The sequence below is a fragment of the Xenopus laevis genome, chromosome 7L (assembly GCF_017654675.1).
Source record: "Xenopus laevis strain J_2021 chromosome 7L, Xenopus_laevis_v10.1, whole genome shotgun sequence".
NCBI classification, from domain to species: Eukaryota; Metazoa; Chordata; class Amphibia; order Anura; family Pipidae; genus Xenopus; species Xenopus laevis.
Window position 1 is genome coordinate 128,580,234 of NC_054383.1, and position 27,723 is coordinate 128,607,956.

Genomic DNA, 27,723 nt, shown 5'->3' on the forward strand with positions numbered 1-27,723 from the left:
TTGTTGGATCCCTAATAAGTACACAAGAGTGCAGTGCATCTCAAGAGAATCTACATTTTTAAATGATGATAATGAGTGAGAAGTCCTTACCATGATCCACCAGCCAGGCCATGCACAGAGAGTTCAACTTTTCATCAAAGAACTCCACTCCCTGTATAGGAACAAAATCATATTACTACATAAGTAGCAGCGCACTCTAGTGGTGAAACTTGATAAGAGATGTGTGCGTATTAGTAATTCATATCTAGAGATAAATTGTGATACAGGGGCAGAAGATTGAATGGTGTAAGTACACCAGAAGTGAAAAACAACCTGTTTGTCATTAGCTTTAAAGGGATACTGTCATGGGAAAAAATTGTTTGTTTTTTTCAAAATGCCTCCAGCAGAATTCTGCACTAAAATCCTTTTTTTTTTTTTTTTTCTTCAAAAGAGCCCACTGATTTTTTTCATTTTGAAATCTGACATAGGGATTTCCTAGGTGCCCCCAGTCATGTGACTTGTGCTCTACGCTTCATAGTTAAATAGGGTTGAAAAAAGACAAAGACCATCAAGTTCAACCCCTCCAAATGAAAACCCAGCATCCATACACACACCCCTCCCTACTTTCACATAAATTATATAAACCCATATCTATACTAACTATAGAGTTTATTAACAGTGATAGGCGAATTTTTTTCACCTTGTTTTGCCGCGGAAATGACGCCCATAGACTTGTATGACGTCACGCGTCAAAAAAAAATTGCCATAGACTTTAATAGGCATCGCCGACATTTCGCCAGCGGTGAATTTTTGGTGAAACTGGTCAAATTCACCCATTCCTAGTCATTAACAGAATCAGCCATCACAACATCACCCGGCCGAATAGATCCGTATTCAGCCGAATTCGAATCATACGAATCAAAGTAATAGCGCATCCGATTGAATACGAATCAAAGTTTTTCTCAAAAAAAACCCCCAAAAAACTTTGATTTTTTCAAAGTCCACCAACTGACTCCAAATAGGTTATAGGAGGTCCCCCATAGGCTAAAACAGCAGTTGGCAAGTTTTAGATGGGGAATGGGCGAAGTCGAATTTTTAAAGAGACATTACATGATAGATTTCAATATTCAAATTTGAATCAAATCTGAACTATTCCCTAGTCGAAGTAAACAAAAAAATAGCTCGAAATTCGAATTTTTTGAATTCAAAAATTCACCTCGACCTTTGATAATCTGCCCCTTGGAGTAGGAGAAACAACAGCCTGCCAGAAAGCAGTTCCATCCTAAAGTGATGGCTCTTTCTGAAATCACATGACCAGGCAAAATGACCTGAGATGGCTCCTATATATCAATAATACAACTAAAAAAAAAAAATACACTTGGATTAGGAATCAAATTTTGGATAGAATTATTTGCAGTGAAAACTGTTTAAAATGGAGGTTCTACTGCATTCTCAAATATTACGCTAGCCAGAATAATGCAGGCAAAATGGGTTAATTCGCTGCTACTAAGGCCATCCAAACTGCGAGGCAGTTTCTCACCAGTTATTTTATTAATAACTATGACATAAGTCTACTTCCATATTGCAGAAGAATTAAGCAATAGTACAAACTGGCAATTTTCCATTACAAGCCTTTCTACTGCCAGAAAACTCTTCTAGGAGAAGAATTTATACGGAAACTATGAACTCTTTGTAACGGAATATTTAATTTCTTTAAAAAGATATAATAAATGTATCCAGATATAAAATGTTAATTCACAATTTACAGTACTTTTGAAAAGCTCAATCAGTTATGGTATTTAATGGTGGTTATCGCGTGTGTCTGGACAACTGGAGAAAGACAGGCTGAAACATATTCTTTTTTGTTTAGTAGTCATGAGCATTTCTGTATGCCACCCTATAAATTATCCTGTTTATACCCCCAAGCTATGAAGACCTATTATTACCTTATCCAGTGCTGGTTTCCCACCTAGTGAATACACATCCAATGGGATAACTGGGACTGATTAAAGGACCAGTAACATCAAAAAAATTTTATTAAAAATGTGTTTGTATATAAAAACCCCAAGACATATTTAACTTTAAAATCGCAAAGTCTTTATTAAGACATAACTCGCTCCTCTTCAGAAAAGGCGACAGGGTGACGATCCATCATGCAGCGCTCTATTTCGATGCCTTCTATAGGAGATAGCCAGGGAAGAGATATTGAGCGCCGCACGATGGATCGTCGCCCTGTCGCCTTTTCTAAAGAGGAGCGGAAGCAGAGTATCGGTAAAGATTTTGCGATTTTAAAGTTAAACAAGTCTTGGTGTTTTTTTTTCGGTTGTATACAAACAAATTTTTGAATTGATGTTGCTGGTCCTTTAAAATCTGCAAAAATCTATTTTTAAACTGTGACATAATGCATTTTTTATACATCAAACTTAAAGTTAAATTTAAAGCGCATGTCCACTTTCATACATCTGAGTGCACTAGAATGTGGCAAATGCAAAAGCTTTTGAGGACATGCCTTAAAGGTCACAACGTAATGCTAAATCATACAAAGTGCAGACATTTTTTTAATCTTATCTTTTCAATATTTTGGACAGTCAGAGGTGCACTTACCAGTTGTCCAGCAAGCAGGGGCATGTACTCGATAATTGCCAGTCGCACACGCCACTTGGCATCTTCTGCCAGTTCTACGATGGCAGGAAGAAGCGACTGTGAAAGTTGCCTGATCCCAATAACCTCATTCACACAGTCCAGGTTTGAGATAATATTTAGCCGCACTTCTGGACACTGTAAACAAAAAAAAAAAAAAAAAAAAAAAAAAAAAGGGGGTACATTTATAGATCAACTCCAAGTTTGTTAAATGTAAGGCTGTTCTGGTCCTCAAAGGCAAAATATTGTCATCAGTTTACCTTGGCCATCTGTTACCACTGATTAATTATTTTTATAAACATCCACTTTATTAACCTTCAAAAAAAAAAAAACCTGGTGCAGGACATTAGACTTATGAAGAGGGATGGGGTACGAGTGCAGGGAGATAAATTAACACCAGATGAAGGGAGGAGATGTAGATTGTTGGCCAGTGCATCAGGGAGATGAAGTAAGGATTGGTGCTGAGAGAAAGAAGAGAATGGAGGTCTGGCATGCTGAGAGATAGTGTGTGGGAGAGAAGAAGAGAGCATGCACATGTAGTGAGCAAGGGGGAAAAAAAAGAAAAAAAGAATATCTTGAACGGCAACTTTACACTTATTTTAAAAATACTCTTTATTCAGTCCATTTAAAGGGCACCTATCACAGCCAAAATCAAACACATATGAACAATCTGACCAGTACAACCTAAAAACATTTAAGCAAACCACATATTTAGTTTTTTGAAAAAAAAAAATCCCAAATGGGTTCTTTCCATACTGAGACTATAATATGCAAATTTCAGGAGCATGCTCAGATTGTAGCATTGCCTTGAGTATTCTACCCAGAATGCCTAGCTTTAATAAACTCCTCCACTAGAAGTATCACGAGATTTCCCTATCTTGTCCCCTGCTGGTGATGTTATTATGCAAATGAAGGGCACACACTTAAGCTGGCCATAGACGCAAAGATCCGATCGCACGAATCCTCGATTCATACGATTTTCGGATCATGTGGAGTGTCCCGACATCTTTTGTGCCATGCCGATCGGTTCAGTTGATCGGACAGGTTAGAAGATTTCTGTCGGCTGCCTATTATTTCTCTGCATGTATTGCCGATCTGCCGATCTTCAGTGGGAGACTGTCACCAGCTTTGGTCGGACATAACTTTCATACGATTGCTGTCAGGGGCAGAACATCGGCTGATCTGTTCTTTTACTACTTTATTTGATCGGAAAGGTTAGTGGCAGGTCGGCTTTGAACGATCGGCTCTTTGCATCTATGGCCAACTTAACTTCCAGAACAGCAGCTAAAACAGAGGTTTGACTGATTTAAAAACAGCTTAGAAGGGTTGATAAGCAACCAAGGAATTTGAACTGAGCATGTGCGAGATTTCAGAGCTACAGTTGGCTGGGAAGATATAGGTAGGAGGAGCCAGTGAAATCCAAGATGGCGGCCTCAGCTAGAACTGCAGGGGAGATAGGGGAGATCTTGCAGAAGGAATAGTGAGCTGATCATTTACATTGTACAAACAATTCTGTTTTAAAAATCGGATTTCTTGAACTTTGGCCTAGTGTATTTACTTACTAAATGATTTTAGTCATGATTGGTGCCCTTTAAAATAGCACAACTTATACACTTCCAGCACTCTATATAAGACATACCATAAAATTACTATTAGTGTGGATATGACCTGCTTGCCCTTGCCTTATATAGATGAACTGTATCTAGCTGAACACTTATCGAAAGTAAAATACACCATAACATACTAAAGAGTGGACACTGCTCTAAGGACTCACATCACATTAACCATAACAAAGAGAGATATAAGGGACTTAAGCAAGACACTGTGTACTATATTTAAATTAACAGTAACACCAAAACATTGATTAAAAATTGTTTTAAAGTAATGTTAACATAATGCACTGTTGCCCTGCACTCGTATAACTGCTGTGTTTGTTTCAGAAATGTAATGGGGCAGCCATTTAAAACTGACAAAGGAAAAAAGGCACAGGTTAAACAGTAGATTACACATGAGCTCTGTAGTGTACAATGTGATTCTTCAGAACTGATCTGTTATCTACTGTGTATCCTGTGCTTGAATGGCTGCCCCCATGGCTACACAGCAGCTTGGTTATATAAACTATAGTAGTACTTATCTGTTATCTACTGTGTATCCTGTGCTTGGATGGCTGCCCCCATGGCTACACAGCACCTTGTTTATATAAACTATAGTAGTACTTATCTGTTATCTACTGTGTATCCCGTGCTTGAATGCTTGAATGGCTGCCCCCATGGCTACAGAGCAGCTTGTTTATATAAACTATAGTAGTACGTATCTGTTATCTACAGTGTATCCTGTGCTTGAATGGCTGCCCCCATGACTACACAGCAGCTTGTTTATATAAACTATAGTAGTACTTATCTGTTATCTACTGTGTATCCTGTGCTTGAATGGCTGCCCCCATGGCTACAGAGCAGCTTGTTTATATAAACTATAGTAGTACTTATCTGTTATCTACTGTGTATCCTGTGCTTGAATGGCTGCCCCCATGGCTACACAGCAGCTTGTTTATATAAACTATAGTAGTACTTATCTGTTATCTACTGTGTATCTTGTGCTTGAATGGCTGCCCCCATGACTACACAGCAGCTTGTTTATATAAACTATAGTAGTACTTATCTGTTATCTACTGTGTATCCTGTGCTTGAATGGCTGTCCCCATGGCTACACAGCAGCTTGTTTATATAAACTATAGTAGTACTTATCTGTTATCTACTGTGTATCCAGTAAATTGAATAGCTGCCCTATGGCTACACAGCAGCTTGTTTATATAAACTATAGCAGTGTTTTTGAAGCAAACACACCTGTTGTAGCAGTGCAGGGCACCAGCACATTCCTTTAAAGCACTTTAATTTTTTGATGTTACTGCTCCTTTAATGTAAACCAAGAAAATGAGTTAAGTGTGCTTCAAGGCCAACAAGGAAGTTGACATTTATTTGGCAGGGAATTTCCAGCCCAAAAGCAACTGTCACGCAGGAGAACTGCGTAAATGTAGCAAACACCCTTTGATAACCTTTCTGAAATAATCAAGTTTATCTTCACTATCCCTCTCTCAGCATCTGTTTCTCTTCATTCTGTCTTCATGCAGCAGTTGGGTGTCAGATATTCATTGACAGTTAGATCCAATATATCTTATAGGGGGGCTCCTTTCCTAGCAGATGAATTAGAGTTCACTCAAATAACTGATTACAGTACAAACAAAATCTAACAAAATAACTGCCTTTTGCACAAATCCTGCATGTAGAGAGACACAATGTCTGGTGCTTTTAATAGAGTGAGCTCTAATACATCTTCTAGGCAAAAGGAGCCCCCCTATAAGACATATTGGATCTAACTGTCAATGAATATCTGACACCCAACTCTTGAATGAAGACAGAATGCCGAGACAGGGATAGTGAAGATAAACTTGATTACTTCAAACCCTACCAATTTTTTAATTGATTATATTTAGAAAGTTTCTTATTTTTGTATGATGAAGCTTATATTAAATTTTCATTTTCACAATAGTTCCCCTTTAAAATACAATGTTTACCAGATCCGTGTACTAATTGTGCTTAGTACAAAGCAGAGTTGTACTTAGTTTGAAAAACTTCACACATTGAAATATTTCTCACAATAAACAAAGATGGATATTTATAAGATGACATCACATAGCTATCATCCAGAAGGCACAAATCTAAATAGAAATAAATGTAGGAAACTTAGGCAATACTAACTGGGAAATTACAAATATCAGGCTGGAAGGGATTACTAGAGACAGATCTTTGGGAAGATGATGATTAAAGTTTTTCTGCAGTTCATAAAGCAGTTGCTAAATTACCTTTCCAAGGACATTATGTCAAAATACTAAGCTGAACAAGTCTTGTGCCGGCAGTTATTCCCGCCGTTTATTGTGGAAATATGTCTCGTTAGAGGGTGTAGTAAATAATATAAATGCACTGCCAACGGGACTAAGATTTTGGCAACACTTGGAATGACTACATTTAGGAAATCAGAATGAAATTCTTGCAGCCACCTGGCAAATTTCCATAGGCCTTAACACTGCATAAGGCAAAAAGGTGCATGTTTACTTGGAGTGCTGCCACCCTGCATTTGTATCCATTTTTATTCGGATTATATATATATATATATATATATATATATATATATATATATATATATATATATATATATATATATATATATATATATATATATTAGGATATTTTTTGAATTCAATAGTTTATGCTGGATGAACAAAGACAAAACGTGTGTCCTAAATGGATGATTCGTGGATATGTCATGCTTTGTACTTTTGTGTGAAAAATAATAAAAATTTTAAGTAACAAAAAAAAAACGTGTGTCCTTCTAGTAAAGTCAAAAGCATCAATCACAAAATATACCAACCTCATCTTTCAGCTGTGCAAGGAATAGTGGAAGGAGATGCTCAATGGTGTTGTCTTTGCCCAGTATAGGAGAAAGGCCCATAATGACTGAGGCCAGGGCAGATTTCACATGTTGATTGGCATCCGAGACAAGTTCCTAATGGTAAAAGAACAAACCCAACAATATTAATTTCATCCATTTGCAACTCCAAATTGTCATCCAAAAACATAATTTATGTTTATAAAACAGATTAGTCAGAAGTGGCACTGGAGATTCTACAAGAATTACGATACAAACAGTATTGTGATTTTTACAGGAGAAAATATTAACATAGCAAACAATTAAGGGGTATATTTATCATGCTGTACAAAAAGTGGAGTGAAACATTATCGGTGATGTTGCTCATAGCGACCAATCAGATCTTTGCTTTGTTTTGTAACTGTTGAAATTTAAATGCTGATTCGTTGGTTTAAGAAACTTCACAGTTAATTCAATACTCCATTTTTTACCCTTAAAGGGGTGGTTTACCTTTAAGTAAATTTTTAGTATGTTGTAGAATGGCCAGTTCTAAGCAGCTTTTAAATTGACATTCACTATTTATTATTTTATAGTTTTTGAATTATTTGCCTTTTTCTTCTGATTCTTTCCAGCTTTAAAATGCAAGTCAATGACCCCATATAAAAAAAACCTAATGCTCTGTAAAGCTACACATTTATTGTTATTGCTACTTTTTCTTACTCGTCTTTCTACAGAGGCCCTCTCCTATTCATATTCCAGTCTCTTATTAAATTTATTGCAAGGTTGCTAGGATAATTTGGACCCTAGCAACCAGACTGCTGAAACTGCAAACTGGACAGCTGCCGAATAAAAAGCTAAATAAATCAAAAAACACAAATAATAAAAAATGAAACCAATTGCAAATCGTCTCAGAATATCCCTCTCTACATCATACTAAAAGTTAACTCAAAGGTGAACAACCCCTTTAACATTTGCTTTCACTGTTGCAAATACAATAATTCTGTGGAAACTAAGGGCAGACAGCAGCAAACGTTGTCCACGATACAAAATCTATATGAAGAGTGATGGAATGGAACATACCTTGACACAAGGCAGAATCTGTGTCATTATTACATTCTCACGGCAGTCAGCAGACAGGTTCTCACAGAACTCTAAAATAGGGCATAATCAGAAGATATAAGTAAAAAAAAAATGTTTCATCGTTTCTGCAAGTTCTCCTCAATTTCAAGGCGTTGTCTACTATAAAGACTGATCAGAGTGCAAATTCTTGACAGGGAAAAAAACCTAAAAGAAAGTCTGATCCATTATCAAGAAAACCCCTAGTCCTGAACATTCTGGATAACAGATCCGATACCTATATATAAATATGGCTACAACGCTCACTAAAAAACTCAATTCTCAGAACTGTACTTGACTTCTGACCTTTAACTTTATGGGAAGAAGCAGCTCGTACTTCGGCTTCACAGTCTTTCATCAGATTTTGGAAGGCAGGAACCAAGTCTGTTTTGGTGATTTCAGGTCCAACAGCATTCTGAAGCTAAAAGTAAGAAAATAAGTAAGAAATATTAGCACTGGATGCACTATAAATTTATGAAGAAAGCAGAGACACTCCACTAGATGGACTCCTTTTTTTTTACCGTGTGACATCAAGGGACCTGATTAAATATAAGATAAAACACACAAAATATCTATGTCTCAGGGAAATAAAAACAGATGCCCCAATCTTTTTCTGGAGATAAAACTGCAAACTTCCAGGAACATTTGTTTGGTACAGCACATTTGTCCCAGTTAATAGGTTGACCTCATTCTTTGCGTAGCATTTTCTGAATAAGAAATTACCTCTGAAACCTGGGGTAAACCTCTTACAGTATTAATAATGGATGGAGGGCACACCAAAATTTTCAAAAAGTGATAAGAGGTGCAGAAACAAATGTTACCCCTACTGCAGGTAACCTGTATCAATATTAAATGTCTGTATGTTCGCACACTCAACACAAAAATACAATTTAGAAAGAGAGTGGTTTGAAAAAATAGTTTTTACTTTACTTTTATACAGAAAAAAGCATTTTGCATAGATAACACCATACAAGGCAAAATTTATACAATGTTAAAAAACCACTCATTAGTAATACATAGCAAACAAGGAACAAGCAAGGAGCGGATACACCTACCAGGAAAATAAGAATGGCCCCAACGTTTCGGCACCAAGGCCTTTGTCAAGGGGATTCTGATGTTTACCAGGTTTAATGGAGGTATATATACCCTAATCAATTACTATCTGGGCGCTTCGTTAATGCGCGTCCTACACTTCCGGGTATGTGACTTCACTTCCGCCTACGTCACTTCCGCCGACATATCGTCTGACTTGGTGACGCGGCGCTATATTCTCATTGATACAGCCCGCATTCAAACAGGAAGCATGTGTATCTGTTTATCTCGTTACTAGGCAACACCTGCCGCATATAGCGCTATTGTTTACATCAGCCCAACAGATACCTTAATGTAGCGACCCAGAAAATCAACGGATCCTGGACAATATCGTTCGATATATTTCATAAACATATGTCTTATATGGCTCAAAAAGGTGCTATAGTGCAATATTAAATCACAAACAATGTGCAGTTAAAAATCATATGACCAATATTAAAGATATATACACAGAGTCATGTGACGTTTCCCTATCATTTCTTATCACATGATATATCTAATAACCATGCACTTAAGTGGATTTAAAAATAGTCTACAATTAATAATATGCTATAATACAGACCCATCATATGTGTAATTTAAAGTGACAACGTGCTCAACATCGTGTGTAATATCGTACCAAATTCTACCTCATAATTCATATGGTGGCCATGTTCAAGAATAGCTTAGAGGCTTCTATATCAGTGCTACATGTATCCCACAGACCAAATTTCAGCAACGGCTACTGAACACTTTAAAGGGGAACTATTACATTTAAAGGGGAACTATTAAATTAAAATTTAATATTGGCTTCAGCATACTGAAATAAGAAACTTTCTGAATGCAATCGATTAAAAATTCTGTAATGTTTCTGAAATAATCAAGTTTATCTTCACTATTCCTCTCTCATCATCTGTTTCTCATCATTCTGTCTTCATTGAGGAGTTGGGTGCCACATCAATGATCCAATATATCTTATGAGGGGGGGCTCCTTTTGCCTATAAGATGTATTAGAGCTCACTCTATTAAAATCACCAGACACCATGTCTCTCTACATGCAGATTTTTGCAAAAGGCAGTTATTTTGTTTTTTGATTTTGTTCGTACTGGAATCAGTTATTTGAGTGAGCTCTAATTCATCTGCTAGGAATGGAGCCCCTCTATAAGATATATTGGATCTAACTGTCAATGAATATCTGACACCCAACTGCTGCATGAAGAGAGAATGAAGATTAACAGATGCTGAGAGAGGAATAGTGAAGATAAACTTGATTATTTCAGAAACAATGCAGAATTTCTAATTGATTTTATTTAGAAAGTTTCTTACTTCAGTATGAGGAAGCTTATATTAAATTTTCATTTTCGGGATAGTTCCCCTTTAATACATAAATCAGACTGCTTGAAAATAAAGTAATGTACTGGTGTAGTTACCACAATGACCTAGGAACATGTTAGTATCAACTATCATCGTACTGGCCATGTACTTTCTATTTTTTCGGGCTCCCTTTTGATCTCTGCAAAAGTGCACCTTCAATAGCAACATGTGGTGCAGCAAGAGTAGGGATACACTGAATACCTCCGATTTGGTCTAATCGCAGACTTTTCTTGAAGGATTCCGGCAAATCTGAGTGGCTGGACAATTTGTTTTTTGCAACTCAATTTTTCCCTTATAATTTAGTCAATTTACATCTTTTATGGTGTACTCGTTATTTGTCAGAATCCTAAATTCTGGATTCAGAGCATTACTAAGAGTGATATCACCCCCTCCCTTTCCCCCCCAGCAGCCAAACAAAAGAACAATGGGAAGGTAACCAGATAGCAGCTCCCTAACACAAGATAACAGCTGCCTGGTAGATCTAAGAACAACACTCAATAGTAAAAACCCATGTCCCACTGAGACACATTCAGTAACATTGAGAAGGAAAAACAGCAGCCTGCCAGAAAGCATTTCTCTCCTAAAGTGCAGGCACAAGTCACATGACCAGGGGCAGCTGGGAAATTGACAAAATGTCTAGCCCCATGTCAGATTTCAAAACTGAATATAAAAAAATCTGTTTGCTCTTTTGAGAAATGGATTTCAGTGCAGAATTCTGCTGGAGTAGCACTATTAACTGATGGGTTTTGGAAAAAACATGTTTTCTGATGGCAGGATCCCTTTAAGGTTTATTTACATGAAGGGGGGTTTTACATATGAGCTGTTTTATGCAATATATTTTTATAGAGACCTACATTGTTCGGGGGTATAGCTTTCCTTAAACTCACAACTTGAATGATTTATTTCCGCGAGTCCAGGGTTAACAACCTGAAAACTCAAGCTTTTGATCGAAACCCTCTGAAAAAAATTCAAACATCATGAAGGTTCAAGGGACCTCTGCCATTGACTTCTACATGACCTCGACAGGTTTTAGATTGTGTATTTTCAGAATGTAGCTATTTCCAGTGTAAGGGTATATATATCTTGAAAATTGTAAGTTTTTTTTAACCCCCCCCCCCCAAAAAAATGATTTTTGATTCAAACATACCCTCGAAAACTCGAATTTTTCATGGAAAACAAAACTCAACCTTTAATAAATTTGCCCCCTAATGTATGTATAATTATATGAAACCATTTACATATTTAAAAGAAAAAAAACGAAAAAAAAAGGAACAGAATTACTATTATAATTTTTATTAAAGTTTTACCTCTGTGAACTTGTCTGCCACCATATACCGCACTCTCCAAGATTTATCCTCAGCTGCCTGGCGGAGTGTGGGCATAACCAGGGGTTCCAGCTCTTCCTGGGGTAGAAGTTGAGCAATGTTCACGCAGGCTTCCACTGCTAGCAAGCGCACTGAATCCTAGGAGATGCCAGCATTTATATTATAAGTATATTTTTGAAGAATTGTATATGTGCAATAAAAAAGGGAAAAATAATAGTGCATTTCATAAATATTGGGAACGCGCACCTGGGTATTGAGTTAGAAATAGGTTGTTTTTTTTTTTTAAGTAATTGAAATAAATATGGAAACAAAGTATCATTTTAATTTGCAAGTAATCTGTACGTTTTATGGGTCAGGCCACACAGAACATTTTGGGGAGATTTGGTCGCCTGGCGACTAATCTTCTCGTTTTTGCGGTGACAAACACCTTCCCTCACTCTGCGCAGGCTAAAATGAAAAAAACGTCGGCGCTAATCACATTCGTTTTCCGAAGTCGCCCGAAGTTTCCTCGTGAGGCAACTTTGGAAAACCCGCCGCGTGTGATTTGCGCCAGCGTTTTTTCATTTTAAGCCGGCGCAGAGTCAGGGAAGGCATTTGGGGAGATTCGTCGCCGCAAAGACGAGGCGATTATTCGCCAGGCGACCAAATCTCCCAAAACGCCCAGTGTGAACTTATCCTAAATGTACAAGCTCATGAACTGATTACGTTTGGAATAATCTAGTGACACCTTGTGGTAAAATGGGATATCTACATCTAAAGTGAATAATCAATATGTTTACTGAAAAGAACCTACGGTTAAATAATGCACTGATGATGCCATTTGGCCCCAATTTACCATGGGGGGGGGCATTTATGTATGTAAAGTTTCACCTTGAGAAAGGTTCCCAGAAATGTTGGGCATCATGATTTTTTCCATAAAAATATAGACAAATATACATACACGCAGTAAAGGCATTTTTTTTTTTCCAAATATACATTTTCATTGCTGTGATTGGTTAAAAGACACAAATAAGCTTACACAGATATTGTATAACAAAGTATAATACAATATACACAGAGGTATAAATTATTAATTGAAGACATTCTGAGAGAATAAAGGTGTTTTGGGCTGCAATCGATTTACCTGCTCATCAGATGCTAGGTTGGAAAACATGGGTATTATTTCACTTTTCACATTTTCTAACTCCAAAACTTTAGCAAACTCTCCCAGCTTGGAAGCAGCAGCTCGTCTCACCATAGGAGTATCGTCTGAGCACAAGTTCCGGAAATGCCTGTATAGCAAAAGAAAGTATGTATTATAAATATACACTATGGGGGTTATTTACTATACTCCGAATGCCAAAAACCCCAAAAATTACGTTGTTTTTTTTTTTGGTATGAAGTCCGAATTTTTAGTGGGGGGGAAAAACACAATTTTTTTGGGATTTATCATACCCATAAGAAATGGAAAAAGTCAGATTCTGAAAATCTGGCACGTCAGACCTGCCGAGGTTGCATATAAGTTAAATGGAAGAAGTCCCAAAGATATTTTAATCTGCGCTGGGTTTCCTGCAAAAATCCGAAGATTCGTATTTTTCACGTTTTTTTCGGGTTTTTCCCAGCAAACCAATTTTTCTGAAAGTGTATTAATAAATAAGGCGAAAAAACCCGTGCGGATTTGGTCTGAGTTTTTTTTCCAGAAAATATTGAGATAAATTCTGACTTTAATAAATGGATCTCTCTCTCTATACTGGTAATTGGATAACTGCACAATATTTATTGAGGCCACACTCACTGTCTAAGTTCGGCCTTTACTGTGCTGGAGACACGTGGGTAGCAAACGCTGAAGAGGCCACAAGCAGATGTGCGGGAGGTGAACCAGTCTCCACTAGCCAGTCGCTTCACCAGTGGCACAAAATGAGCTTCAAGGTCAGACGGTGAATGCTCATGAGAAATGGCACGGAGAGATTCCACGGCTCTGTCTCTTACCACCGTCTCCTCAACTGTTGCCAGACTCTCCAAGGGAGGCTTTCAAGGCAAATGAGAGATGGTTATACAATCACAGATAATTTGCAGGGAAGTTACAGGGAAACTTTCGTCAAAACTTATTTGCTTATTCTTAAAGCTACAGCTAAAACCAAGAGTTTACTATACAGGTATGGAATCTGTTATCCAGAAACCCATTATCCAGAAAGCTCCAAATTACAGAAAGTTTGTCTCCCATAGACTCCATTATAATCAACTAATCTATATTTTTAAAAATGATTTCCTTTTTCTCTGTAATGATAAAACATTCACTTGTACTTGATCCCAACTAATATATAATTAATCCTTATTGGAAGCAAAACCAGCCTATTGGGTTTATTTAATGTTTATATGATTTTCTAGTAGACTTAAAGAGATACAGACACCAGAAATAATAATATTGCCTTTAAAAGTTACTTATAACTTTGCGATAAAGTATTTGCACAATGCTTTTTCATTACCTGTCTGATGCCCCATGCTCCTGTATGAGGGGGCTGCCATATTTGTGCAGCAGGAGTCCGTTAGCATTAGAACTTTTTTTTCCCATGACAGTATCCCTTTAAAGGGGATGTAAAGTCAAAAATAGTACTGCATATATATCTTCTATTATTCTGTATTGCAAAGATGCTTCTTTTAAAAGAAAACTAAACCCCTAAAAATGAATAGGGCTAAGAATACCATATTTTATATAGTGAACTTATTGCACGAGGCTAAAGTTTGAGCTTGTCAATAGCAGCAATGATCCAGGACTTCAAACTTGTCACAGGGGGTCACCATCTTGGAAAGTGTCTGTGACACTCACATGCTCAGTGGGCTCTGATTGGCTGTTGAGAAGCTTAGGGCTAGTCACTAATTATCCAGCAGAAAATGAGGTTGGTCTGTAATATAAGCTGATGCTACAGGGCTGATTATTCAATTCTGATGCTAATTGCACTGGTTTCTGTGCTGCCATGTAGTAATTATCTGTATTAATTACTAATCAGCCTTATATTGTGACATTTCTATTCTATGTGTACTGTATATTGTGAGTGGGTCCCTAAGCTCAGTAAGTGACAGCAGCACAGAGCATGTGCAGTGAATCAGCAGAAAAGAAGATGGGGAGCTACTGGGGCATCTCTGGAGACACAGATCTTTACTGCTAAAGGGCTGTGGTTGCCTTGGGCTGGTACAGAAGCACAAAACATAATGTACAACATTTATACCTACTTCTTTAGTTAGGCTTTAGTTCTCCTTTAAGGTGGAGAAGAGGTATTTGCAATATTATATTTTGACTTTGCACCCCTTTAAATTACTGAATATATAATTATAGGTGCTAAAATGTTTGAAACCAATAACTTTTCTGAAGGTGAACTACTGCTTTAAAGGAGAAGGAAACCCAGTCGGCGCAAAAACCCTCCCCCCTCCCCTGTGTTGCTTCCCCTCACTCCTCCCCCTGTCCCGCTGGGCAAATGCCCCTAACTTGTTACTTACCCTTCTGCGCAGGTCTACGGAGTTCACCGACGCCATCTTCTTCCTGCTTTGACCGGCGTTTTGGCGCATGCACAGTAGGAGCATTTCGCCGGTACGGATCTACAGCGCATGTGCCAAAAGTCACAAAGTTTTCCGATTTCACTTCGCGCAGTAGATCCATACTGGCGAAATGCTCCTACTAAGCATGCGCCGGTCAAAGCAGGAAGAAGATCCCTTGGAAGAAGATGGCGTTGGTGAACTCCGTAGACTGGACCTGCGCAGAAGGGTAAGTAACAAGTTAGGGGCATTTGCCCAGCGGGACAGGTAGGCCAGGGGGGAGGAGGGAGGGGAAGCAACACAGGGGAGGGGGGGGGGAGGGTTTTTGCGCCGACTCGGTTTCCTTCTCCTTTAAACCGTATACTGCTAACTGGGCAAAGTCTAACTGTACTTGAATCTAATAAATACTCACCAGCAAACAGTGTGCAAATTCTGGTCCCCCCACCAATGTAGTAAAGGTCCCCAGCTGCTCAGCCAAAGCAAGAAGTACTTCATCCTCATCATATATGGTGTCTAGGGTATGAAACATAATAAAGCTTAATGAAAATATATACCCACCCGCATAACGTAATACAAAATTGCTCAGAGTGCTCTTCTGGGGGTTCTTCAGCTACACAACACTTTTTTTAAGCTCAGTTGTTTTCAGACAGTACACCATAAATAAAGACATTTTTCAGTTGCTTTATAGCTCCGTTGGGGGTCATTGACTCCAAGACACAAAAGTGATGATATTGAGACAAAATAAAAGTGGAGATTAAAATGTCACAAACCTCTATCTCCACTTTTGTAAATTTGTCTTTCAAACAGACATTTTTCAGATTTTGTCTTTTGCACAACATTTTAACAATTTTTTTCTGAATTTGTCTTTAGCTCTTACTACACCTGTTAGTCAGCCATCAAAATGGAATTTCTGGAGGAGGGGGTTTATTTTACCTAGGAAAATTATACATCATTTTTTTCAGGATAACCTGGGCTTTCTAAATCGGCCTACATGTTTGTGTAATTCCACTTCTGTAACTAGATACAAGGGTCTAACTACAAGAAATGCTATTTTGCATAATATAGGGATTTGTATCAGAAATATGTTTTATTGTCTTAAAGGGGACCCGTCACCAAAAAATAATATTCAAAATCCTATTTTATTGGATTAGTAAAGTAAAATGAACTTTAATTACACTGTATAAATTATTTGTATCTTGTTTCCTTCAGTCTGGGGATTCATAATTATAACAAGCAGGCAGGAGCCATTTTGTGGACACTGTTATTAAGACAAGTCTTGTATCATCTCAGAATCTTGTTTGTGCACCAGAATGGGGGACCTGATGTCCATCCCCATGCCCTGGCTACACAATTAAATGGTGAAGAGAATGGGGGAATGTGGGGAGAGCAGTGACATCTAGGAAGTGCTGAATGGAAAGTGAAACTAATTGTCTGCCCTGCCTCTATGCTTAAGGCATAGAGGAGTGGCAGGCAATATTTGATTGACAGCTGAGATTTTTAAACAAGCTTACAACAGATATGAATCCTTTAATAAAATATAGAAATTGGGTTTCATGTTTAATTTGAAAAGGACTTTTATTATACAGATGTTTGTGTCTGGGGGACAGATCCACTTTAAGTCAACTGTCTAAGTACAAATAAAAAAAATTGCCTTTTCCTTTAGATTTATATAATATATTCACTCAAATTGCTAATATTGCCTTATTCGTTAAGATAAAACTAGAAAATAATGCAAGTGTGAGTTAAAAACATTTAACATATCAAATTGTATAAAATGCACTTTTTTTGTTTAATCCAGGATTTTACACCTATAGGGTTAGACAGAAACTTGTGTCCCTACTATAAAATCCCTATTAATATGATAATAATTCCCCAATGGGGCACCTACAAGGTTTGAAATAAAAATTGAGAGAACCAAAGCAGAGCAGATAATATTAGAATAGTTATGAGCTTAACTCCATTTTTAAAATGTAGGGAGAAATGTCATTTGAAATGTCATTTAAAATGTCGTTTTTGCACCATTTTTATGTCGTTTGAAAGACATATTCATAAAAGTGTCTGTAAACTGCTTTTCTTTCACTAAGATATGAAAAGCGGCGGGTGAGTCGGAATTGAGGCGGATTTCTGTTTGTGAACATGGAAAAAGTATTTTACTCCGGTTTACAACCACTTTGACTCCAATGATGGGCTCTCTCCACTTTTGTGAATTCCCCCCTAAGTGTTCTAGTTTGTCACCTTTAAGTTAACTTTTAGTATGCTATAGAATGGCTAATTCTAAGCAACTTTTCAATTGCCCTTCATTATTTATTTTTTTATTGTTTGTAAATGATTTGCCTTCTTCTGACTCTCTCCAGCTTTCAAATGGGGGTCACTGATCCCTTCTGAAAAATAAATCCCCTGCAAGGCAACAAATGTATTGTTATTGTTAGTTTTTTTTAACAATCTTGCTATTCACGACTCTCCTATTCATATTCTAGTCTCCTATTCAAATCAATGCATGGTTGCTAGGGGAATTTGCATCCTAGCAACCAGACTGCAAACTGGAGAGCTGATGAATAAAAAGCTAAATAACTAAAAAAACATAAATAATAAAAAATGAAAACCTAATTCATCTGCTAGGAAAGTAAACCCCACCTATAAGATATATTGGCTCTAACTGTCAATGAATATCTGACACCCAACTGCTGCATGAAGAGAGAATGAAGAGAAACAGATGCTGAGAGAGGAATAGTGAAGATAAACTTGATTATTTCACAAATGATGCAGAATATTTAATTGATTGTATTTACAAAGTTTCATATTTCATTATGCTGAAGCTTATATTACATTTTTATTTTTCCCAATAGCTCCTCTTTAATAAAGCAGAAGTATTTCTTATTTCATATCACAGCTGTTCTCTTACTTTGTGGAACAGGCTTTTCTATTCAGGCCGATAAACGCTCAGTCTACGACTTACCTGTGAGGAACGGAAGCAGCTCACTGCGTGTTCTCTCTACCCCCAGGGCCAATGCAATAGTTGAAAGCTTTTTAATGCTGTTAAGGCGAAGCTGAAAAAGAAAAACAGAATTTTTAGTCCGCATGAAAGACTCCAAAATTCTGACTAATATTTCATATGTATTAGTAAGGAAAAGCAACATTGCGGTCACAACAACGTCTATTATTGGCATGTTAGAGAGGAACTACAACACATTTTAACTAACCACACATTTAGGAGAACAGAGATGGGCAGTCTATCACAATTCTGCCGGTTTATGGAAAGAAACAGCTTCTCTGTAATCATAACTGCTCCAGTATTGGGATTATTCATATATACCGTATATACTCGAGTATAAGCCTTCCCGAGTATAAGCCGAGGTACCTAATTTTACCTCCAAAAACTGGGAAAGCTTATTGACTCGAGTATAAGCCTAGGGTGAGAAATGCAGCAGCTTCTGGTAAGTTTCAATCAAAAAATTGAGGGTTTCTGCTCCCATTGGAGGTGCCGGCGTCTTGTTTTTGGATGCTGGCGACCATTCTTGGACGCCGGCGAATATTCTTGGAGACTATTCTTGGGCGCCGGCGACTATTCTTAGACGCCGGCGACCGTTTTTGTGCTTGACTCGAGTATAAGCCGAGGTAGTGTTTTTCAGCATATTATGGGGGCTGAAAAACTCTGCTTATACTCGAGTATATACGGCACTCAGAACAGACTTCTCAACACTTCAGCATACACAATGGCTCCCTCATCAGCCTGTTGCACCTTGAGAATTGCCTAAATCTTGCACATTTGGGGTGATAACAGAGAAAAAAACTCACCACCTTCATTCCCTTCTATGGACGTTTACTGCAGCCACAGGCTGTGCGCATGTTCAGCTTCATTACTCTAAGTTCTGATTTGACTTTACTGCTCATAGGAAAATAAACAAGATGGCATCACCTCACTCACTAGAATTTTATCCTGGATGATAGGTTTTTCAGTAAAGGGGAGCAACAGTTAGGGGACTGGGGTAAGTGATTAGAATCACTAGGAGATGCCGAACAAATTTGCACCCTCAGTTATTTCCTCACCCTTAGACTTTAATTACTTAAATAAATCATTACAATATATTATGCAATGTAAATCATCATTGACCATTTGAAACCATGCCTTATATAATATCCCTATCAAGTGAAAGTTACCGTTCTACTCTGTGCATGTACAGAACACTTTCATCACTATCTATAATTAACATTATAAAAATACGATATTTAAATATGATATATCTAGGCCCAGCAATGGGTAGTGAAGAGAGAAATCCTAAACTCTGTTTGTTGAGAATCCTTTGCTGCAGTCACTTGTTTTTCTTCCCATTCAACGCGGAGTAGGGGAACGACAGTGAAGTCTTTCGGGTGGGAAGGAGTATAATTATCATTGGTGTGAGGCTACCGCTTGTAAACACTGCTCATTACACACAAAATAATGAATAAGCTACAAGACACCGGCCAATCAAAACAGAGAATGTCACAGACTTCATAAACCTCTTCGTATGGGGCAAACTAGGGCTGTGATACGATTTCACCTGAACTGTTTCCATGACAACTGAGCCTCTGCCAAATTTGGCTATTTGGACAAAAACAAGCAGTTTCACAAAACGTGTGAAGAGAGAGGTGGCTGGTTTTTTTTAATTGTTTTGTAAGTACTGCGTGGGGATACACATCCCCTTTAAAGGAGAACTAAACCAACTTTCTAATAAAAACCCCTACCCTCCAAAGTCTCATCTCCCCCTCGCACACGTAAATACCCCTAAGCCGGTAATGAACCCTTGTTGCAGAGTCAGCACAGCGGAGCTCGCGGGGGCCATCTTTAGCCGCTTCTGTAATCTGTGGGTCTTCTTCCAGCGTTTCGGTAATTTCCGTCACTTTCGTCGCATGCACAGTTTAGCAAACCGGGAAAATGCTCCAATGTGCAGATACGGAACTTCCTTACTGAGATTACCAAAGCGGGGAAAGTTGGCCCCCCTGAGCTAGAGTCCTGCGCGGGTCCATTTTTTGGGACCCGTACCCGCAATCAGCAACCCGCATTCTTACCCGATTGGACCCGCTACCCAACCTGCAAGTACTTTATCCACAACCCAGACCCGCTGACCATCAAGTGCTGTCATTGTAAACTGGAAGTGACATCATTGGAAGTAGGCGTGATCAGAAACAAAGGAGTAAAACAGGAAGTGCTATAATTGTAAACTGGAAGTGACATCAACGGAAGTAGGCGTGATCAGAAAAAAGGAGTAAAACTCGCTATTGAGAAGACCCGCGGGCCGACAGGCGGCCGCAAACCTGTGTCTACTCCCGCACAGGGAACTTCTACCCGCAACCCGCAGGTTTTTGCGGGTAACCAGCGGGTACCCGACCCGCTGCAGGACTCTACCGTTAGCTCCGCTGCGCTGACTCTGCAACAAGGGGTAATTACCGGCTTAGGGCTATTTACTTGTGTTAACACCTGTGCGGGGGGGAGCAGGGAGGGTAGGGGTTTTTATTAAAAAGGGTTTAGTTAACCTTTAAAGGAGTGGTTCATTATATTTTAATGTTATAGAACATTAACTTTTCAATTCGTTTTTAATCACGGACACCCAAAAAAAAAAAGTACCCAAAAATTACTTCGGAATTTGAAGTTTTTGAATTCGAAAATTCACTTTGACCCTTAGTAAATGGGCCCCTCAGTGTTTGCTATCTTCCACCCACATCCATTCATTTAATTAAAGAGGAAAAAAAGCAGCTGTCAAGTTATTTATAATCCAATTGAGGTTTTTAAGTGTGTGTTAAGGACTGATGTGAAACCAGTGGCCCTTTAAAGGCTGTGGTCGACATGTGGAGATTTGTAGTGTAACAAGCTCTGTATCACATGTCTACACACGACTAGGTATTTAGCCCAGTCTCATGTTCTACATTTCTGGCAAGAGTAAGTTATCAAATCCGCCGGTAAAGTCTGCCACTAGGTAAAAGAACTGGAGGGACACAAACTGCAGGTGCTTCTTTGTTAAAGAGTCATTAAACCCTGCTGCACTGCTCAAACTTTACTTAGTTGTTGCTGGACTACAAATCCCAGAATAACATATAATAAATGTTGAGGCATGCTGGGAGCTGTAGTCCAGCAACATCAGGCTGTATTCTTAAAGCAATATTGCACAATAAAACTTTTTCCAAAACTTTCCCCTAAATCTCCACTGCCAGTGGCTGCTTTAAAATGCAAATAATCCTCCAATGAGAATCCCAGCTGATCTGTATAAATCTTACTCCCTGTTCGTGTAATTGGAATTGGAAGCTTTAAGCTCGGTTTCCCAGCACTGAACAAGTCTGTCCTTTATCCCCATGTTTGATTCCAGTGTAATATCATCAAGAAAGATAATTATCTCTATATGTAAGAGACCAGCAAGAAGCCTGACATGGTGCTGGGAATCTGAATTCTTATTGGTCAGTTTTTTTACATTTATAATGAAGTTTTTGATCAGTAGAATTCTCATTGGTGAATTGTCTTGCATCTGTAATTATGTTTCTGTGCGTCTTCTATAGAAAACTAGGGGGCGCTATGGGGCGACATTGTGGTTGGATTTACAACCCATCTGTCAGTTAACTTTTAGTTACATGATGTAGAACAGGAGTGCCCACACTTTACTAATGCGAGCTCTACTTTTAACAATGTTGTCCCATTATGATCTACATCCATAAAAGCATGGTTAGCATTGTTTCCACGGAAAATATTACTTAAATATATTGCTTGGAGAGAATTTATATTGCCATATTTAACAAACAACTATTTCTATGTAACCGTAACATAATAAATATCTGAATAAAAAGCATGAAATAGGACAGTGATTTAGACAAGCTGTTTGTTGCTATATTTCGACTCTACTGGTAGATCCTGATCTATCTTTTGGGCAGGCCTAATGTAAAGAGAGTAGAAATCTGAGACAATTTGCAATTGGTTTTGCTTTTTTATTATTTGTGTTTTTTGAGTTTTTTTAGCTTTTTATTCAGTAGCTCTCCAGTTTGCAGTTTTAGCAATCTGGTTGCTAGGTAGGGATGTACCCAATCCAGGATTCGGTTCGGGATTCGGCCTTTTTGAGCAGGATTCGGATTCAGCAGAATTCTTGTGCCTGGCCAAACCGAATCCGCATATGTAAATTAGGGGCGGGTAGGGAAATTGCGTGACAAAAGAAGAATTTTTTCCACTTTTTCCTTTGCTGCCCCTAATTTACATATGCAGATTAGAATTTGGTTCTGTATTCTGCCGAATCTTTCACCAAGGATTCGGCCGAATCAAAAATAGTGGATTTGGTGCATCCCTATTGCTAGGGTCCAAATTACCCTAGCAACCATGCACCGATTTGAATAAGAGACTGGAATATGAATAGGAGAGGGACTGGGCAGAGAGATTAGCAATAAAAAGTAGCAATAATAATAAATTTGTAGCCTTACACAGCATTTGTTTTTTCAATGGGGTCAGTGACCCCCATTTGAAAGCTAGAGTCGGGAGAAGAAGGCAAATAATTATAAAAAATATATAAAAAAAAAAAATAATGAAGACCAATTGAAAAGATGCTTCGTCTTGGCCATTTTAAAACATACTAAAAGTTAACTTAAAGGTGAACAACCACTTTAAAGTAATACTGGTCCATTTGATCTGATAGGGAAGAATAGAAACACAATATTTCTGGTCAGTTTTAGAGAAATAGAGGCTTTAAAGTCCCCTGTGACTCTCAGGGGTTGATATTATTTGTGGGAGGGCCCTAAATGTTGCTGGGGAGGGGGAGTAGCACTTAGTGGGTGCAGGTAACCAGGCTCAGTGGTCAGTATGAATGAAGTGTATACAAAAGCTGCAATAAATGGCACTGTGCCTATGACTGGCTGTGCCTATGACTGGCTGTGTGTATGTGGGAAGGAGAGGGACACCAAGGCTCAATACTTGCCTAGGAATTGCAATAAGGGGGAGGGGCCCCACTCAGTATGAAACGCACAGCGCAGGGGAAGGGGCGGGGCCTCTATATGAAGCACAATGTGTAGAAGGGGAGGGGCTCTCAGGGAGAGGAGTAGCTGCCCCAGACCTATTAGCTCAGTCATTAGTGACGCGCCAATCACGGAGAGAGCTGGTCAGAAGGCTCATCCAATCCACCGGGCCTTGTCCTTCCATAGGAGCCGTCGCCATGGATCACAGGAACCCTACCCACACCTGTAACTCAGGCAGCCACCGCGGGACTCTCCCGCCATCCACACCCCAGCAGAAAGCACTCACCTGAACGTCTTCATTCCGCAGCTCGTCAATGAGCACGGCGATAGGATACAAAGAATCATCCCCGTCTGCCGCCGCCATCTTGTTTCTTCCTGTCAGTTAGAATGAAAGGGAACAGGGGCGCCAGCGCAGTCCAGCAGGGGCAAAGCCACCGCCCCTTCGGTGTCGTCATAGTTTAGCGTTGCTCATAGCAACGCTTGAGGGTTCTGTGGCGTCCTGAGACCGTCTCTAAGGAAGGGGAGGGGCGCGCTTGCATGACGTTCCTAAGACGTAGTCGGCGCCGCCATATTGGTTGAGGAATAAAGTGAGCAACTTTAAATAGCTTACCTGATAAAATAAGAATTTCTTTGGATGAATAAAAAAGTTCATAGTGTGTGAGAGGGAGTTTTGATTGTAAACTCCACTGGCTGAGAGATTTATAATCTCTTTACAGCTGAATATGATGGCTCCATAATAAAACAATAATTGCTTCTTCACCTCAGTACAATTGACCACAGAGGTCATAACATTTGAAAAAACGACCACGCCCATTCTATGGCCACACCCTCTAATTAACATGTTAGTTGTATACAATGTGGCAGGCTATGGAAAGCTTGAACACATTTCTGGCAGTTTTAGGGCAACCTTTTATGTGTTATAACAGTTTCGCTAATGAAAGTGAATTGCCCTTTAAGCTGTGAGATCTCAGATCTCCCAAGAGACCAGCTTGTCTTAGTTACAATTGTATCTTTGCTTATCTTAAATTGTTACAAACGTATGAAAGTGCAGCTGCTGAATGCTCTGGGCTCTCTGCCAAAAAGCCTCTTACTTTAATAAAGTTTCAGAAACTTTGTATCTTTTTTCTCGAATCAGTGCAGGAGATCAAAGAGAAAGTCAGGACATTTCAGAAAGAAACCCGGGACCGTGGGCTGAGCTGTCAAAATTGGGACTGTCCCGAAGAAAGTGGGACAGCTGGGAGGTATGTTACCATTACTACAACTGTAGTTGTGGTAATTGAGTGTTATAGAATAAAAACATAGGGGTCCTCAATCTCAGTATCACTGTACCCTACTGAGGACTGAGAATAGATTCTGTGGTAAATAAATAACCACTATCGGTGCTGAGGAATATAATACTTCCTGGTCTGTTTCTTCTGTGAATACATCACAGTCTACACATGTTTTTATACATCACCGTTGCTTAATTCTCTTGTTAGGTGGAACAATTTCAGTTCCAGTTTCCTTAAGGCTTAGGTAATGTAGGAGACCCAAAGGGTAAATTCCCTCTATTGCCCATTAAAGGAGAAGGAAAGCTACAGAGGCATTTTATTGCCAATAGATTAGCTGCAATAGTGCAAGCTAGAATGCTATATTTATTCTGCAGAATGTTTTACCATACCTGAGTAAAAAGCTCTAGAAACTCTCTGTTTGTTTAGGATAGGAGCTGCAGTATTAACATGGTGTGACATCACTTCCTGCCTGAGTCTCTCCCTGCTCTGGGCTCAGATTACAGTAGAAAAGGGAGGGGAGTGGGGAAGAGGAGCAAACTGAGCATGCTCTTGCCCAGGGCAATGAGGTTTAAGCTGAAGGCAGGAAGTCTGATACAGAAGCCCATGTGTACACAATAGAAGGAAAGAAATGCTGTGTTTCTTTTGACAGAGGACTCAGAGCAGCATTACTTTGGGGGTTTACTGGTATATTTAGATGGACCTTTCTGATAAGGCTTACTTAGTTTTAACCTTTCCTTCTCCTTTAAAGAGGTAGTTAAACCTTAATGGGGAAAAAAAAGGTTTTTTTGTTTTTTTTTTCCCCAAAACACATCAGTTAATAGAGCTGCTCCAGTACCCGCAGAGGATCTCTGGGAAATAGACTGGTGAGCTCCTCGCGCCGTGTACGAGTGAAGTGTTGCAACTAAAGATTTGGCCACCAAATACCCTGAACCTATATAAATATAAATTTTGCATGAAGTGGAATACAATTCTTATTGTATCCCAATTGTATCTCGGCCTAGAAGTGGAGAGATGAGCTGCCATACAATTTTTCCAGTGACGGTTAAATAAAGGGGACAACCAGGAGGGGCTAATTGGGAAACCTTGCCCTTATAAATCATGAATAAATAAATAGCTGGTGTGCCCCGAGCTGCTTTTGCAGCGTTATAATATTTGATCCCGTAGAAGGCATGTTTGCTTGGTATGTATTGCTCTAATTTTACCCTTTGAAGAAGAGAAGTGATTAATCTATACAAATGTTATTGGAAGGGGTGTACACTTCTCCAACGTGCTCTGACTAGGGATGGACACTTTTTCACCTTGTTTCGCCTAGGAAATGATGCCCATAGACTTGTAAGGTGTTGTGTGTCAAAAAAAAAAAAGGCACACATCAAAAAAATTGTCGCGCGACTTTAATGGGCATCTGTATCATTTCGCCGGTGGCAAATTTTTGGCGAAACAAAACGGGTCAAATTCGCCCATCACTAGCTCTAACAGCCTATATATATATATATATATATATATATATATATATATATATATATATATATATATATATATATATATATATATATATATTGCAGAAATGACCAGCAACACCAGGGTTTCAGTGAAAAAGCAATATATTCACATGTGCATATGTAGCCAACGTGACGTTTCGGTCCTCTCAGGGACCTTTCTCAAGGCAACCACACCTCTCATTACAACAAGTTTAAATAGCCAATGGTGAATAACCAATTAGGGAAGTGACATCACCTTATCAAAGTGGTCTGTGCAATATAAATATTTTAAAAGCTATGCAATGACATAAAAAATCCTCACATAATATTACTAATTATCAAAGGTGATTAAGATACATTTGTAATATCATGTAAAATTTAAATTTAAAAAACCGAACACCAGTAATGTATTGTGAATCCTGTGTATACAAAGTGCAATGCGCAGTAAAAATATAAAATAATATAAACATCTGTATCTAGTCTAACATGGCTCAAGACCCCTCCGTAAGTTATGTTCGTGTTAATTAAATATCCAACTATACGATTTCCATCAGACAAATCCATGGTAAATACATCTATCATAAATCCTATCTACGGAGTATATAGGCCATATTGGTCAGTTCCTGTAGCCTATCTACTTATCCTGTGGATATAAAGCAATTTAACTGCAATGCCGTATTCAGGCCCCTTGGGGCCACACAGTCTAATTCATATGTCCAAAAAGCCTCCCTCTGGAGCAACATACGGTCTATATTCCCCCCTCTTGGGGTATCCATGATACAGTCGATAGGCATACATTTGAAAGAGGAGCCAGGGTGTTTAGCTTGCAGCCAGTGCTGAGCTACTGGTTGTTTGGATATATCCTGCTTTACATTTTTCTTTGGTTTAGGATCCAATTCTGCCCGAATTGTTGAACGATGCATACTAACCCTTTCACGTAGTTGTCTATTGGTTTTCCCGCAGTATATAAGACCGCAGGGACATTTGATTATATAGACCACATTTCGGGATGTGCAAGTAAGTCTGTGCTTTATGTCATACGGTTTCCCAGTGTGTGGGTGAAAAAATGTTTTTCCCAAGATCAGTGTATTACACATTACACAATTGCCACATTGAAATGAGCCCATTTTTTGTACTCCCTTCTGCTTATTATCGTATTTGCTTACCGGATCAGCAGATGGCAGTAGCTCCTTATTTCTCCTTTGTCCGAACCGGATCCTACTTGTGTTCACAGCGGTGTATATATATATATATATATATATATATATATATATATATATATATATATATATATATATATATATATATTTATATTTAAATAAAGGGGCCTGAATTTATGCTGCCTGTGGTATCAGGGCTCATTAGGGGGTACAGCCGTGTCATTGTCGTTAAAATGCAGAAACCGGCATAGTAGGTGTTACCATTTCTAGGCATTGTGGCTGCAGTAAATGGGGGATTTTAGGAGGGAAATTATGAGGAAGCCCCCACACAAGTTCTCCTTCAGCTGCAGCATCAGCCCTTTCACCCTCTTCCTAATCTACAGCATCAGCCCTATCACACTCTTCCTAATCTACAGCA

The 27,723-nt window shown here is 38.7% G+C and overlaps 1 protein-coding gene across 1 annotated transcript in view; it reads right to left on the bottom strand.

Annotated features, from left to right (window-relative positions):
- Positions 1-23,768, bottom strand: part of ppp2r1a.L (protein phosphatase 2 regulatory subunit A, alpha L homeolog) — a 28,908-nt gene extending 5,140 nt beyond the window's left edge. The window contains 11 exon segments of the mRNA NM_001086666.1: positions 91-151; positions 2,584-2,757; positions 7,045-7,179; positions 8,122-8,192; positions 8,464-8,578; positions 11,910-12,065; positions 13,051-13,198; positions 13,702-13,934; positions 15,850-15,950; positions 18,394-18,484; positions 23,683-23,768. Of these exon segments, the coding sequence (NP_001080135.1) occupies positions 91-151; positions 2,584-2,757; positions 7,045-7,179; positions 8,122-8,192; positions 8,464-8,578; positions 11,910-12,065; positions 13,051-13,198; positions 13,702-13,934; positions 15,850-15,950; positions 18,394-18,484; positions 23,683-23,760 (1,363 nt within the window). The 5' untranslated portion in view covers positions 23,761-23,768.
- Positions 23,769-27,723: the final 3,955 nt, after the last annotated feature.